At 44.3% G+C, this 15385-nt stretch overlaps 1 protein-coding gene across 1 annotated transcript in view; it reads left to right on the top strand.

Annotated features, from left to right (window-relative positions):
* The window catches only part of ALDH7A1 (aldehyde dehydrogenase 7 family member A1), a 295831-nt gene that overhangs the window by 62558 nt on the left and 217888 nt on the right, over positions 1-15385 (top strand). Inside the window, exon 5 of the mRNA XM_085632694.1 lies at positions 216-339. Within this exon, the coding sequence (XP_085488820.1) occupies positions 216-339 (124 nt within the window). The remainder of the gene's footprint in view (positions 1-215; positions 340-15385) is intronic.

Raw genomic sequence — 15385 nt, 5'->3', positions numbered from 1 at the left:
TGTGCACCATTGGAATCTTTATGAAGGGAGCAAATTTGGCATTGATACCTTATGTGTGTGTGTGTGTGGGGGGGGGTTATGGAGATGTAGGTGCGTAGTACCACAAAAAGTGGTACTGAGGTGAGAAAGCCTCAGCAGTTAAGGGGATAAATGTATTGATTTGTTTTGGGCCCACCACAATGCATTTTTGCCTTAATACCTTTTCTGTATTTTAGGAATCATTGGAGATGGGAAAGATTCTAGTAGAAGGTGTTGGTGAAGTTCAGGAGTATGTTGACATTTGTGACTATGCTGTTGGATTGTCTAGAATGATCGGAGGACCAGTGTTGCCTTCAGAAAGTAAGCCCATAAGTCACTACTGGATACATATAATTATAATGTACATTTCCTGTAATATGGGTAGGGGATCTTGATTTTTAAGAAAAATACCTTGGCTAATGTTACACATCAATTTGTTTAATGCCACTCACTCTGCCTAGATATTAACAGTCTTTAATACTCTGTTTGAAATGTGAGGATTGAGTTATCCAGTCATACTGCTTCAAATTCTGGCATTGACTACTGTTTACCTGCATTCTAAGTCCATTAACCCCTTCTGTGCCCATGACGAGCTGGACTCGTCATGGGCCGCGGTTGCGCTGTGCCCATGACGAGTCCAGCTCGTCATGAACCCTGCCCGCTAATGCAACGCCCGGCACAGGGCGGGGAAAGGGCGTGGCGCACAAGGGGTTAATAAGTAGGGATATGGAGCAGATCTGGACTGTGCAACATCACACACATTCTCAGTTCTCTCCAATAACCACCCATCAAAGGAGTGGCTGGGAATATTGGAGTTACTAATAATTACTCCTTGCTGAGTGGATAGGGACACCAAGCTCCTCCTGATCCTCTATCTTTTGTTCGTCATAAAAGCAGAGTATTTGGCAGTTAGTTTGAGAGCTAGAACAAGGTTTTGATGACTAAAGCTGGCAAAGTTCATAAGGGAGAATTCAAGTTTTCTGCACCGGTTTCATGCACAAAAATCAACATCCTGTGCCCTCTTTTCTTTTCTCTTTATCAAATTACTTTTTCTGCTGTTATTTTGATTCCCACTCTCCCTTATTCATTCCTGTAAAAATTTTTGAGGAAGCCATCGATCATCCTTTACTTCCTCTAAGAAGATTAAATGGAGAAACACCAGTGAAAGTGTGTGGGGTAGTCCGTTAACTCCAAACCTTCTGTCTGATGCTAGAGCTGTTTGAATTCCTTCTTTGAGAATGGAGTTTATCTTTTCAACTAAGCCAATAGAAGTTTGGTTGTACAGAGCCACCCACAAATGCTTTTTATCCTGAGGCTTCATAACCCCACACATCTCATCCAACAAAATGTGTACCATTCTCAATTACCAACTTGGGAGAAACCTCAAGATCAAAGACATGTCCTAAAAATATAATCACACAAGCTTTGTTGGCTGATTCTGCAAATGAATACTAAAGCAAGTTAGACTAATCAACAAGAACAAATGGGTATATCATATTATACGGTAGAAGTGTGTAGGGATCAGAAAGATCCATCACAATCTTTTCCCTAAGACCATCTGATATCAGTATATGTTCTAAAGCTTTTTCTTTTGTCTTGAGTGCTTAACTGACAATAAGCACTCTTACAAACATTAACGATCAGCCCTTGGGTAAATTGCCTTAATTTTTACAAGAGACCCCAAGGTGACCTTTATGGGTGGTGCGAGTTAATCGAAACAGTTCATCACGCAAATAAACTGGTGTTGCAAAAAGGTAATGTCTCCTGATTAACTCATTTACCGCAGTTTGTTCTGAAGTAACTTAAGCATAGTCCCCCCCCCCCCCCTACGATCCAAGTTGAGACATCCATACTTTGACCAGCTTTCCTTAATGTATTTTTCAAGCATCACACTATTCATTTTCTGATAAAATACCTTTGCATTCAAGTGCAGCCTACACCACGCTTTTCTGACCATCCGGTATTTCACTTGAGGACTATGCTTGATCTTTTCTTGTTTATTAACTCCGCAGCCATCAAAAACCTATTAACACAGTGAAGGACTACATAACCCATAACATCACCCCCAAGAAATTACTTGACGTGTTATTGGTATTCTGTCTTTTGTTCCATTCCTGCCAGTTAGAAAATATTTTTTGATAAGGAACATCAACCATATGTACAGTTCCTGTGACAAGGAAAATCCATATAGTAGCATGAATCAAACTTCAATGTAAAAATGACCACTGCATGTGACGTACTTTTTCCTCCTGGAACTTTATCAAAATTATAAAGGTACTTCTCAGTGGTGTGTTGTATCATTTATGTCTCCTCGATTTATTTTCTCCAGATTACAGACTGTTCTGATGAACCAGAAGCAGGTGGAATCATTCTGGAATCAATGTCCTTAATAGAATTGAAGCTTTCCTTCATGTTAGATAGGAAATCTTTCCTTCTATATCCCAGCCCAGAGGCAAGAGTTATGCCTAGTTTAAAGCTTACTAACCTACAACATATCTACTTCTGTTAGTTTGAAATACAATTTCTTGAAAGTAGATTCTTTTGACCAGTCTGTGTCATTTATGATATCTTCTAATCTGCTACCCAATGAAAAAGCTTTCGATGCTGTGGCTCCCCTGGTTGAATGAGCCCCAAAAATAGAAAAATGTATATCTGCTTCCACCATCAGCCCCCTGACTTTCTGGCAATAGGCAGGCTCGAGATTTGTCAAAAAGGTTTCTAGAGCTCAGCAGTTGACAACTCCCGGGAGGCCTCCATCCCTCCGTGACCTGCTCATAGTTCTTAAATCAATTTACAATGCAAAGGTTTGTTATCCGAAAATATCTGATAAGACACAGTCCAGGTATTAGATAAGGTTTTTCTGGAAATTATGAAGGTAATCCCCTTAGGAGAGAACATCCTAGATGTTCTCTAGAGCCCTTACATCTGAAACCCTATTTACATGATATTAAACGGAGCAGCATAACTGTTTCCTAGGCAGACACCCACAAGAGGGCCATCTAGTAAGGATTATTCCTCTTAAATGTTTACACACTAGAGGGTGCTCCCACATAAGGGGTAGCAATGACTGGCCTACGACCTGCTTAAATTAGCTGATTGGGGCGGCATTGATGGTCTAGCATAGAAACCTGAATCTGCTCATTCTGACAAAAATAGAAGGCTACTCGCAATCTTTGTCCCCACAGGATCAAAACCCCATGCCAAACAACAACAAACACTTTCTCCAGGCTGAGCCATATTGCTTGACTGTAGTCTCTGACCAGGCTTTCTAATGTATGATGAAGCCTGGCATGAAAGTCCTGGGATTTCCCATCAGCCCCAGTAATCTTTCATGCCGTAAGGCAAATGCAGTACTAAAGAATGCACGTTGTCCATGTTGTCCTTCAGAATGGTCGGATACAGGGGAAGTAGGATTGGTGAACCCCAAGAAACTTCCAGAAGAACAGGAAACCAAACTGGAGATCTCCAACAGGAAGTTATCAAAATCAGGTCTGTCATCTGATCTGAGCTGAAGTTCTCTTTGGTATGGAGAATGGGGAGGCATAATCTTGCCTCTTGTTCCACTGTTATCAGAGCAAATCTGTGGCTTCCGGGAGCGGGTCTGGTTTCCAGCTGAAAAACCTCAGGATTTGATGTATAAGGTAAAAGGATCTATATTGCATTGACCCAGCATTACATCAACATGGAAAAGACCGATGAATCCTGTTTCCGTTAGCTGAAGGAAACTCCAATTCCAATCTGCTATGGAATTCGGCTTCCCTGGAAGATACTCCCTCAAAACTGAAATTTGATTGTCAAGGTGAAAGTGCTAGAAATCCTGGGCCAAAGTGGCCAGTGCCTTCGGCCTAGTCCTTTCTAGACGATTGATGTATCAGACTGCCGATATGCTGTCCATTGTGAGGAGTACTGACTGGGACACTTTGTCCCTCATCGGGCACTTCACAGCAAAGGAACCCACAAGAAGCTCCAGGCAATTTATGTTGAAACTTAATTCCTCTGTGGACCAATGTCCTTCAGTTTAAATATCCCCACATCGAAGTCTCCAGCCTAGATAACAGCAGAACCAAAAATGTCCTTCCTTTTACTGTCCTCCATGTGACCCAGCCACCACTGGATTTTGGATATCACTCTTCATCTCTGAATAAGCCAGTCTCTTCTGGAGGTGGATTGCCTTCAGCTGTTGGAGCGCTTTGTAATGCAGTGGGTCCAGAGAAATTACCTGGATATGAGAGCGACAAATCAAGGTAGATGTCTGAATGAGATTTATTCCCTGGAGATGGCCAACTTGAGTTCCTTCTGTACCTGTGTCATCCTCAATTGCAGGCATTGTAGAGTCTGAGATGATTAATCCACCACAAACCCCAAGAAGGTGATCTTTTTAGTGGGTGGAAAAAGCCATTTGTCCTGGTTTATTATGAACCCTAGCTCCTGCACAAGGGGGAAGTGCTTCCCGTTGTTCCACCGACAACCAAAGGGGACATGGAGTGAGAATCAGAATATCGTTGGAGAAAATTACCAGACCGATTTCTTTGGGTCGAAGCAGCTCCATCACCAGCTGCAAGAGCTTGGTGAAAACCAAGTGGCTGATGAAAGGCGAAAGAGAAAACTGTGAACGTGAAGATCTGATCTTTCAAAAGGAATTGTTAACCTGCAGTGATATGGGGGAGGGGTGGGGGGGTAAATGGGCAATGTGACCTATGCATCTTTTTAAACCAAGTCTGATCATTTGGAAGGGGAATGTCTTGGAGAAGTTGGATCAACTCCATCCTGAAATGGAGGTATACTGGTCGATGTCCTTTGTACTATCTTTGTACAAAAACATGTTGCTCACAGATGGGGTTAAGCTGGATAGAATTGCTGCTCCTTTTTAGGTCTCGTCTGAGACAGCGCATGCACTGTCCCTTCGAGACATTTAGTAAGTGGCTTTTAAAAGTGCCACCAGAGGCTTTTGCTGGCCTCCAGCTTGCGTTCATGAGCGTGTGCACGTACACAGCTGCCATTTGTGTTTTTATTGCTGTAATCATGCTCCTCTGCTTGCACTAACCCCTCCCTTCTCCCCCTCCCTCTTCGTCCGCTTCATTTGTGTCTTCTATGGCTGTGAATGCTCCTCTGCTCGCTCTCCCCCCTCCCTTCTCCCTTCTCCCCCTCCCTCTTCGGATATTCTGTCTGAACTGATTCTTCACCCATATTAGATTTTATGAAGTTACTGGTTCCCACCCATTTATTTAATTGTTTTTTTCTGAATTTTGGAGGTTCTCGCATTTGGAAGTGGTTTAGAAACGGAGCTTCTTGAAATTACTTTCCTGCGTGAACTGTCACAACATTAGGGCTCTAGAAGACACTGTAAAAGACCACAAGAAGTCTAGCTCGTCTGTCTGCTCTGACGTAGCCTGTCTGCAGCTGGGTAGCTTGTGACCCTCTTTCAAAGCACACCCACTGAAAGGCTCTTAACAGGGAGGTTTATACTTGGTGCTATTTTGACATTTTTTGCTAAATTGCTCTGTGTTGTGCTTGGAGTTTCCCCCTGGTTTTGTCCTCTCCTATTTTACTAGCAAGCTTGAATTCGAGTTTGTGAGCTGCTTCACCAAAAGTTTGCATGAAACTAAACCGACCTGATCTGCCAAAGCTGCCCTGGCAACAAGGTGTAAATATTCATGATGGAAATGCTCTTCAAAGGATTGTTTAGTTTTGGGTGTCTCGCGGGGGTACCATGGCACAGCTCTTTGCTTGGGTACGGTATTCAGTGGACGGCCATAGCTTCATTTATGGAGCGTGGCCAGCTATATGCATACTACTCTGCAGCTGAAACCTGGAGTAAATCCGTAGCTGTCAGTGTGAGATCGCCACACACCTAAGGCACTTGTTTGGATTCTCGTTGACTTCAGTTATGGGAATTCTGCACCAGAAAATGACACTGGAGCAAGGTGGCATTCTTTGAATGAAACATTAACGCACTATTCAGTTCCACGTTTCCGCACTGATTTTGGCAGTTTTCCCCCCACATTTTGCGCTGTTTTCTGCTGACATATTCAATTACGATTTACGTAGTGAAATGTGTCTGTAGAAAACCTTGGAATCCCGATTTGGGAAGAAACTTCCATTTCTACCCATCTTTCACCAGAGGGCCTCTTTAATTCGGATTCGGGGTAGAACACATCATCCCTTGCACGAAGACAAGACGATTTTGGATTGAGGACTGTCCCATTTATATGTGATACTTGTTGTTATATGGTGTTATACACCTGGAACTTTTCTACAGTGGAAGTTATGTTGTTTGTAGCTTTATGTTAGATATGCCAGTAGCAGGTTCAAGTCTTTGCGTTCGCTCAACAACCTGTGATTCTAGGCAAATCACATAATCTCCCCGCAACTACCAACAAGCATTGGCATAGCCAATAGGTCTCACCTTTGGGACCTTATAAGTGTTTAGCCATGCAACACTTGATGTTGTTGCACCAAGGATATTGTGCTGGATAACTAAACACTTATAAGGTCCCAAAGGGGAGACCTATTGGCTATGCCAATGCTTGTTAAAGTAGGGATTGACCTTCGAAGTCTGAGGTGCTTGTCTGGCACCGAGAAGGACAGTAACCTTGGTCTTTGTAGTTGGATCAGAGTATCATAATGTTCTATGTGGAAACCCTGAACTATTGCAGAACCCATCCATGAATTTCTCTCCATCTGTGTAAGAATTGTCCTAGCCTTCCTCCCAATTTTGGTAGGAGAAAACAGGTGATCCGTACCTATTGTACCACCTTCAGCTTTGGCAGCCCACCGGAAGGATCCTCTTGCTGCACCTCATGAGGGAAACCTGTTCCTTATCCTACATATTTTTTCTGATCCTGTCACTGGACACTTTGCTTTGACAGTAGACCTTTATGGCGTGGCTAGGTAGAAGATCTGGCCGATTGAGCACCCCGCCCTCTTAGAAAACCTTTTAGCCAAATACACGCTTCATAGACTGTTGGGCCTTGTCAAGGGATAACCCCGCCCTCCCCCCAAGGCCATTTTATGACATTCAAATAAGTCTGAACGGACCACTGAGGCTTTTTGTTGTTTCTTGAACTTGCATATTTCGTAAGACCCCTCGGGTTCCGATGGCTTCAGACACCCCTGATCTTTCGCCTCAGGGCAGTTATATTCCTGGTCTGTGGCCAACATCATTAAGTGTTTTCTCAAGAGTTCCAGCTCTGAAGAGACCGCTTTTGGTCCTGTAAGTCTGCCTAGTTGTCTCGTAAGGGATAATAACCCTGCTTTTCAAGAATCTCCTAGCTATTACTTTCCCAGGACCCTACCATTGAGATCAGGGACTATAGCTATAAGGTCACTAAAAGGTACTGCAATGTAGTAAATGTCTCACAGTATTACCAAAGAAGTGGAGAATTTGTAAAGCGGTGTTCACGCTCGTTATTTATAACCATTATTGAGAGCCCCCACTGAGGTTGCACTTAAGCCTTTACTTTCCCAGGGCCACACCCACAAGGTGCTAGGGGGACCCCCCCCCCCCCTCCTATCCCCATCAAAATGTCAGACCTGCCTGACAGCCGTTCTGTTGGTGATTGCGAATTTGAGACACTGAATCAACCGCCCAACAATGTCAATGTGCTGGTAATTAGGCCAGAAGTGGGTGTGCAAGTCGTGGATCACTCACAATGCAGGGACAACAGTAGCAAGTAATCTCGGACTAGACTGTCTCCGCACCTCAAACGCCCCCTGGTGTTTCGAGGAGTGCAAGAGCTGTACCTCTGTGTTCCAGTCCGGGGATCGGGGTGCTCGCAGGCTGCATTCATGCACTCCCCATTAAAACGGATCGCGTAGCGCTGCAAGGAAACGAATGTTAATGCGAGGTGCACTGTCCTCCACAACAATCCAGGTACAGTCTTAAAGGAACAGTAACTCCACAGTACGAATCGAACTACCGCTATGAAGAACAATAATATGCACCACAACAGTAGTGTAACCATACAAGAGAAATGGTACATATCCGGCTACTAAGCAAAGAAGGAAGTGGAAGTTTTCTTTCTCGAGGATCATTATATTCGTTATAGACTGTGCTAATTGGTTATGAGACTTATGATTTTCTTTTCCTAAAGGCTTATGGTTTATGTAGTACTTCATTGTGTTAATGTTTTTTGATAGCAGTTGAGTTATTGAATGAGGAAAGATCATGCATAATCCTTGTCTCTGGGTCCTGACATCGAATCAAATGGTTAAGGCATTCTAGAAAGACAATCTGCTGTCAATCGTTTTCTATCTGGTGCATATTTTACAGTTAAATTGAACTTATGACGTTTAGACTGCAATTTAACCAATTTAGCTGGGCTGTTTCATGCTTTGCATCCATTAAGAAAATATACCAAAGCTTTGTGATCCGTGAAAACATGAAATGATGATCCCCAGATGTAATTCTTAAATGTTTCTACAGCCCAGCACAAGCTAATGCTTCACGTTATGCTATAATGTATTTCTATGTCTTTCAAAACTCTTGAAGCAAAAGCGCTGAATGTTCCTCCCCATCAGTGTACTGTCCCAACACCGTTCCTAAACCACGCAAGCTTGCAGCCACATTAATGACATCCTTCTCACCAGGAACAAATGTTTTCGGTGCTGGAGTGTCTGTTACGATTTTCAAAAGTTTCTTTTACCTCATTAGACCATTTAAATTTAGCTCCGTTCTTCAAATGTCTGTGGTTGTACAAAAAGGACATACCCATGAACGAATCCAGCATAATATTCACAAAGCCATAACAATTATGATAATGTCTTAATCCCTTTGTGGTGATGCCTCCCTAAGTTATTCAATTAAGCTAAATTTAGGATTAATCCATTCAGTTGTGATGGTTTGTCCTAAATACTCACCTCCTGTGCAAATACCATAAACTCCTCAGGCCTCATCGTCATACTGTGGTCTTTCCAAAGTCCCCTTACTTTTCCTCGAACCTCAAGGTGTTTTATCACAACATTGAGTAAAGCTTAAAAATGTCATCCTGAAACTCTTAGGCATTTGTATATCTCTCTAAACAGACTAACCATCATCCTTTGAAATACACTTGCAGCTACGGCAAACCCAAATGGCAAATGCAAGTACTTAAACGCTTTATGATTGTCGTAAGATCCTGTGTTAAGTGATTTTAGTCATACACCGGTAGAACAATGATGGGAAAAAAATACTCTACTTTATCAAGGTTCCGTGACGTATCCTGAATATGATGAGTCAAGTGAAATATTTCTATTTAGTATGTGGAGAGTGATACATAAATGTAAATCCAAAGACCTCTTACGTGTCAAAACTACTGGTGAAACCCATTCCGAGAAGTCTGTGGTAATGTAATACTTCCTAAACTTAGATCATTTAAACGTTTTTTAAAAATCTTTTCTGATACTCAAATGAACCGCACCTTTCCTAGAATTTATGGTATTTCAAATACCTTAACAGTTACAACTCAATTCACAAAAACTTTAGAGAATTTTAGTTAAAAAAAAGTTACACTATGTCAGAATAAAAGTCAACACAAAAAATGGGCGCATCCCCGCTAGACTACTGGGGTATCTGTTCCCTAAAATGTCTCTTCCTTTTATCGCAACATATATTTTTTTTGTTATGATTTTTCTACCTGAATATTAGAAAAAGAGCTGACAAAATACCCTACCATATTGATGTCATGCTCTCCAAATGCTTTGGGATTGATATCTGTATGCTCAAATTTCACAGCATTACAACTTACATTTTGTTGAATGTAAGATCAGAAAGAATAGTCATGAGTGATCCTGAATCCGCCATAACTTTGTCACATCACCCAGACAAATTTCACACATTAGTCTTTTTTTTTCTTTTGAAAACTTAAATCGTGTCAAAACTACATTATTCAGGTTTTCTACATAATCACTCTCCTCAGCCTCAATCTTTCTGACCTTCGAATTAGCACCCTCGAATTCAAAACAGGTTGGAAATGCCACTTTTTTTTTTTTTTTTTTTTACAATTGTGTGGTTCCCTTGAGTTGGACAATTTAGATTATTTACTCTCATGAGTTTTTGACTCACATTGGAAGCAAGCACCATATTTGTTTTGCTAGCACTCTTAAATGACCTCTCTGCTATTCGTTGTACAAATTAACAGTGTATAAACCTTCAGGTGTAGCAATTGCTTATGAACAAAGCATTGAATGCTCCATGCTTCTTGCAGTACCTATAACTGCTTGAAGTGATTCATTTCTACAAGTTAACTATCTGTTAATCTGGGTAATATTTCCAGAACTTCCTCAAATGGCACTAGTACAAAAAAATGAATACATTTTACTGTACACCAATGTTATGATGGTCTCTTTCTGAGCAATTTCCGTCAAACAGCTGAAAGTTCTTAAAACCACCAATATTATTTTCCTCAAGCTTCAAAATGTGACCAGAAAGCTTGCCTTCGTATTTTGAGCAGTACGACCAATCCAAAATGGCCATCATGATGTCATGCGCTGACTATCCAGAGGGTTGTAGGGCGAACTTATGTGCACATCACAGATGAAGTGTTGCTGATGTGCAAGACCCTGGAGTAGTCATCGCGAAACTCTTCAGCGAAAGGGGATTTTAGCTGCTCCTTGCAGCACGCCTCTGAGGGATTCATCCTTTTTAACCCCTTCGATGCTCATGACGGAATGGTTCCGTCATGAGCATCGGTGCCCCTGTGCTCATGACGGAACCATTCCGAGGCCAGGGGCACGAAATCCCTCTGCTGCAGCCAGCAGAGGGATTTCTATTACTCCCCTGTGACCTCGGGAGCTGGGGAAGAGCTTCCCCAGCTCCCGAGGCCCCCTCCCTGGTTTCTGTGCAATGACTATCAGCGCGCATGTCGTGCTGTCGTCATTGCACAGAAACCGAAACTGAAATGAGCCCTCTGAGCACGTAGAAAGACGGGAGAGGTATCATTGGAAAGGGGAGAATCTTCCCTTTCCAATGGTACCCCTCCCCAGTGGATCCCTGCTTTCAAGCAGGGATCCACCCTCTAGACACCAGGGAGGGGGGAGCGGCCCCTTGGGCAAGGGCCTAAGCTCCCCCCTTAATTTATTGGGCACAATTCAGTCTTTCGGGTGGGGGCTCCCCAAAACGGGCATGCCCATGCCCCCATCCCCTCCCCTGCAAAAATTACAGCCTTCCTGCCCCCCATGGGGGGCAGATGGGGCAGTAGCCCCCACTCTGCCCCACCCCCAGGGGGGGGGGGCAAAAAGCCCATTAGACCAGGGATTTCTTTTTTGGGCAATTTTTAATTAGGGTGGGGGCTGCCCAAAACAGGCATGCCAATGCCCCCACCCAAAAAAATTACCGCCTTCCTGCCCCCCTGGGGGGCAGATGGGGCAGCAGCCCCCAATCTGCCACCCCGGGGGGGAGGGGGGGCAAAATGCCCACGACGCCAGGGATTGTTTTGGTCAAATTTTAATTGGGCTGGGGGCATTGGCATGCCGTTTTGGGCAAACTCACTCTAATTCAAATTTGCCCAAAAAAATCCCTGGCGTCTAGTAGGCTTTCTGCCCCCCCTGGGGGGGTCAGATGGGGGCATTAGCCCCCATTCTGCACCCCCGGGGGTGGGGGCAAACAGCCCACTAGTCGCAAGGGATCTTTTTTGGTCAAATTTGAATTGGGGTGGGGGCTGCCCAAAACAGGCATGCCCATGCCCCCACCTTCTCCCCCCGCAAAAATTACAGCCTTCCTGCCCCCCATGGGGGGCAGATGGGGCAGTAGCCCCCACTCTGCCCCACCCCCGGGGGGGGGGCAAAAAGCCCATTAGACCGGGGATTTCTTTTTTGGGCAATTTTTAATTAGGGTGGGGGCTGCCCAAAACAGGCATGCCAATGCCCCCACCCGAAAAAATTACAGCCTTTCTGCCCCCCCGGGGGGGGGGGGGGGCAAAAAGCCCACTAGACGCCAACGATTATGCTGGCTTTTTTTATGCGTGGGGTGGGGACTGCCCAGAATGGTTATACCAATGCCCCACCCCCAAAAAAATTGCCAGTGTTTCTGCCCCCCTTGGGGGCACATAGGTGCAACCCCACCCCGATATCCCCCCCCACCCCCCCCGGGGCGGCAGAAATCCGACTAGGCACAGATTTGTTTTTAGCAATATGCCTACCTGTGGATTTTGGGACCTAGCGCAGCCGGCACATTGGGAAACCTAGCAAACCTGTACATTTTTTAAAACTAGACCCCCAGGGGAATCCAGGATGGGGTGACTTGACTGACTATCCTCAGGTTCTGTTACCCAGAATCCCTTGCAAACCTAAAGATTTGTAAAAAAAAAAATTGTACCTCACTTGTGTGGGTGTGTCAAGTACCCGCGACAGGCAAGGGCCCAAAACGTATTGAGGCGACATCAAAATTGCCTATCACAAAACGACCTGGTTTTGCAAGGGAGGGTCACCTGGATTTCTAGTCCCATGCTCAGCGGCCAGCTAGGGAAACCTACCAAACCCAGAATCCCCTGCAAACCTGAAATTTAGCTGAAAAAAAACTTTTTACACACACTTTTGTGTGGGAAAGTTGTGGCATCACCAGGCTGACACAAATTTCCTACCAACCCAGGTCTCCCGATAAAAATGGTGCCTCACTCGTGTGGGAGGCCCAAGTACCCGTGACAGGCAAGGGCCCAAAACGTATTGAGGCAACATCAAAATTGCCAATCACAAAATGTTTTGGGCCTTTGCCTGTCGTGGGTACTTGGGCCTCCCACACGAGGGAGGCACCATTTTTATCAGGAATGCTGGGTGGTAGGAAATTTGTGTCAGCCCGGTGATGCCAAAATTTTCCCACACACAAATGTGGGAAAAGTGTTTTTTTTTTCAGCAAAATTTCAGGTTTGCTATGGATTCTGGGTAACAAAACGTTGGGGGATCCACGCAAGCCATACCTCCCCTGGAATCCTCCGGGTGTCTAGTTTTCAGAAATGTGTGGGTTTGGTAGGTTTCCCTAGGTCGCCGCCAAGCTCCGGGCCAAAAAGTAATGGGACCCCCCTTGCAAACACTAGGCCTATCCACACAAGTGAGGTACCATTTTTATCGGGAGTCTTGGGGTAATTCAGATTTGTAAAGCAACTGTTATTACCTATTTACGTTCGATGCATTTCTGACTTCCAAATGAAAGACAATGTGTAAAAAAAAAAAAAACTAATTTTGAAAAATTATCGATAATTCTTATGCTAGTAGGAGTATTCCCAATTTAGGAAATGTGCAAATGTCTACTGATTCTAAACTCTATATTTTTTTCCCATTTCAGAAATACATAGGTGTCTTTCATACCAATTTTTTTTCATGTATACATTTTCCCAGAATAATTGCTATATACCCGGTACATAATAAAAAACCATTGCAAGTTGCTGCTCAGTTTTTGGCTCTGGGTTCGTCGGGTTCTTGGTGAACCTACAAGTCCTATATATCCCCACAACCAGTAATGTCCAGCGGATGTTACGGTATATTACTTTCAAAGAGCTGTCATAATTAGAAGAAGTTACAGGTGAAAACGTTGACACAAAAGGCTGTTTATTTTCAACTAATTTTCAATTTTTCCTATATTTGCTAGTTTCTATAAAGAAACCTTGAAGGATCTACACAAACGACCCCTTGCTGAATTCAGAATTTTGTCTACTTTTCAAAAATGTATAGCTTTCCAGCATCCATTATTGCTTTCACACCCATGTCAAACATTAACTGGAAGGAGGTTGAAAGCACAAAAAATAGCAAAAATAGGCTATGGCTATGAAAAATGCCAAAACTGTGAAACTTTTTGGTTTTCTGACAAGTCTGTCATTCCCTAAAATGATGGTTTCAGCCCCACAAACCCTTTTTTGATACCATTTGTAGGGAAAAACCCAGACGCTTTTATTTGCAGCACTTTTTTCCCAAAAAACCCAAAATTTAGATGTATTTTGGCTAATTTCTGAGTCCCCTCCAGGGGTATCCACAAACCCTGGGTACCTTTAGAAGTCCCAGGATTTTGGAAGAAAAAGACACAAATTTGGCGTGGATACCTTATGTGGTCAAAAAGTTACAGTGGCCTAAGCGCGAACTCCCCCAAATAGCCAAAAAAAGGTTTAGCACAGGGGGGAGAAAAAGCCTAGCAGTGAAGGGATTAAAAAGAAATATATATATTTTGCTATTAACGTTTTAATTCCAATGACCAACTATGTGGGTCATAAACAGAATGCGTACGGCAATGAAGGGATACTATACAGTATAGTAGGCAATGGGCCCAGGGAGACCGCCACGGGCCCCCAGGACTTCCCAACAATCTAAAGGGGCGGGTGCTCCACACCCAGCACAACTAGAGCTAAGGACACCTTCCCCACAGCGTCCCAGTAGACCCCCGAAGGGGCAACCACTGAACTGCGACTAGGACCCCCTCCCCCCCTCGGAGACTTCCTGAGCGGAGCCCTGAGGGCTGTGCGATGTAAGGATCTGATAAATCCACCACATATCCCAGACCCGATCGAATCTTCGCGGAAAATCCCTAGCTTCTCCCATGCAGAAATCCATTCCAGCAATCCACTGGGCTCTTGTGGTCACTGTAGATGATCCCCTGCACTTTGTGATTACTATCTTTGCCACAACCAGCCCTAGCAAGCAGAATATCACCTTTTTGGGGGCAGGTCCACATCCCTGGGGCACCCAGGAGCATAAACTAGGGATTATGCAGTACTAGCTTCCCAATCATTGCGCCAAGTTTCCGGAGGATCAGGTCCCAGTACAGCTAGATCTCCTGACACCCCAGATAGTGTATAGAATTACCCCTTAGTGGCACCCCATCTGATGCATCAAGGCAGGAGTATACATCCCATTTCATGCAACATAACCCGGTCAAGATACACCTTATATAGAATCTTCAACTGGATTAGGCGGAAGTGAGCACTTTATGGCCACCTCCTGGGGATGAATCGGGGCTGCTGCCCAATAAGCGTCCTTCATCTCCCCCAGATCGCACTCCCAGGGCCCCAAGTTGTCTGGGATATGATTTGTAGTGTCCCTGTACAGCGATGAAATCGCCCCTCTACCCGGATCCATGAGCAAAAATCCCTTCCAGCTGGGCCGGTTGTGGCAGGTCTGCCCAGTCAACCCACTCTGAGTAGAGCTCATGACTGAGTTGGGTGTAATTGAAGAATTGTGTATGGAAAGGCCATACTCTCTCCGCAAACTATTGAAGGATTTAACCGCTGTAGCCTCTATAATGTCCCTCACCACAGTGATCCTTATACGTCCCATCTAGCAAAACCCTGAAGGCGAGGCTACATCCCTGAGCGTCGCTCCCATCCGTAGCAGCTTGACCTTTGTGACCCTACCATTCCAACCAATATGAGCCCGCATCTTGTCCAAAGCAGCCCGAGTGGGAACTGGC

The sequence above is a fragment of the Triturus cristatus genome, chromosome 2_1, assembly GCF_964204655.1.
Source record: "Triturus cristatus chromosome 2_1, aTriCri1.1, whole genome shotgun sequence".
NCBI lineage: Eukaryota > Metazoa > Chordata > Amphibia > Caudata > Salamandridae > Triturus > Triturus cristatus.
Note: the sequence above shows the minus strand (reverse complement) of the source record. Positions and strands in the feature narration are given on the sequence as shown.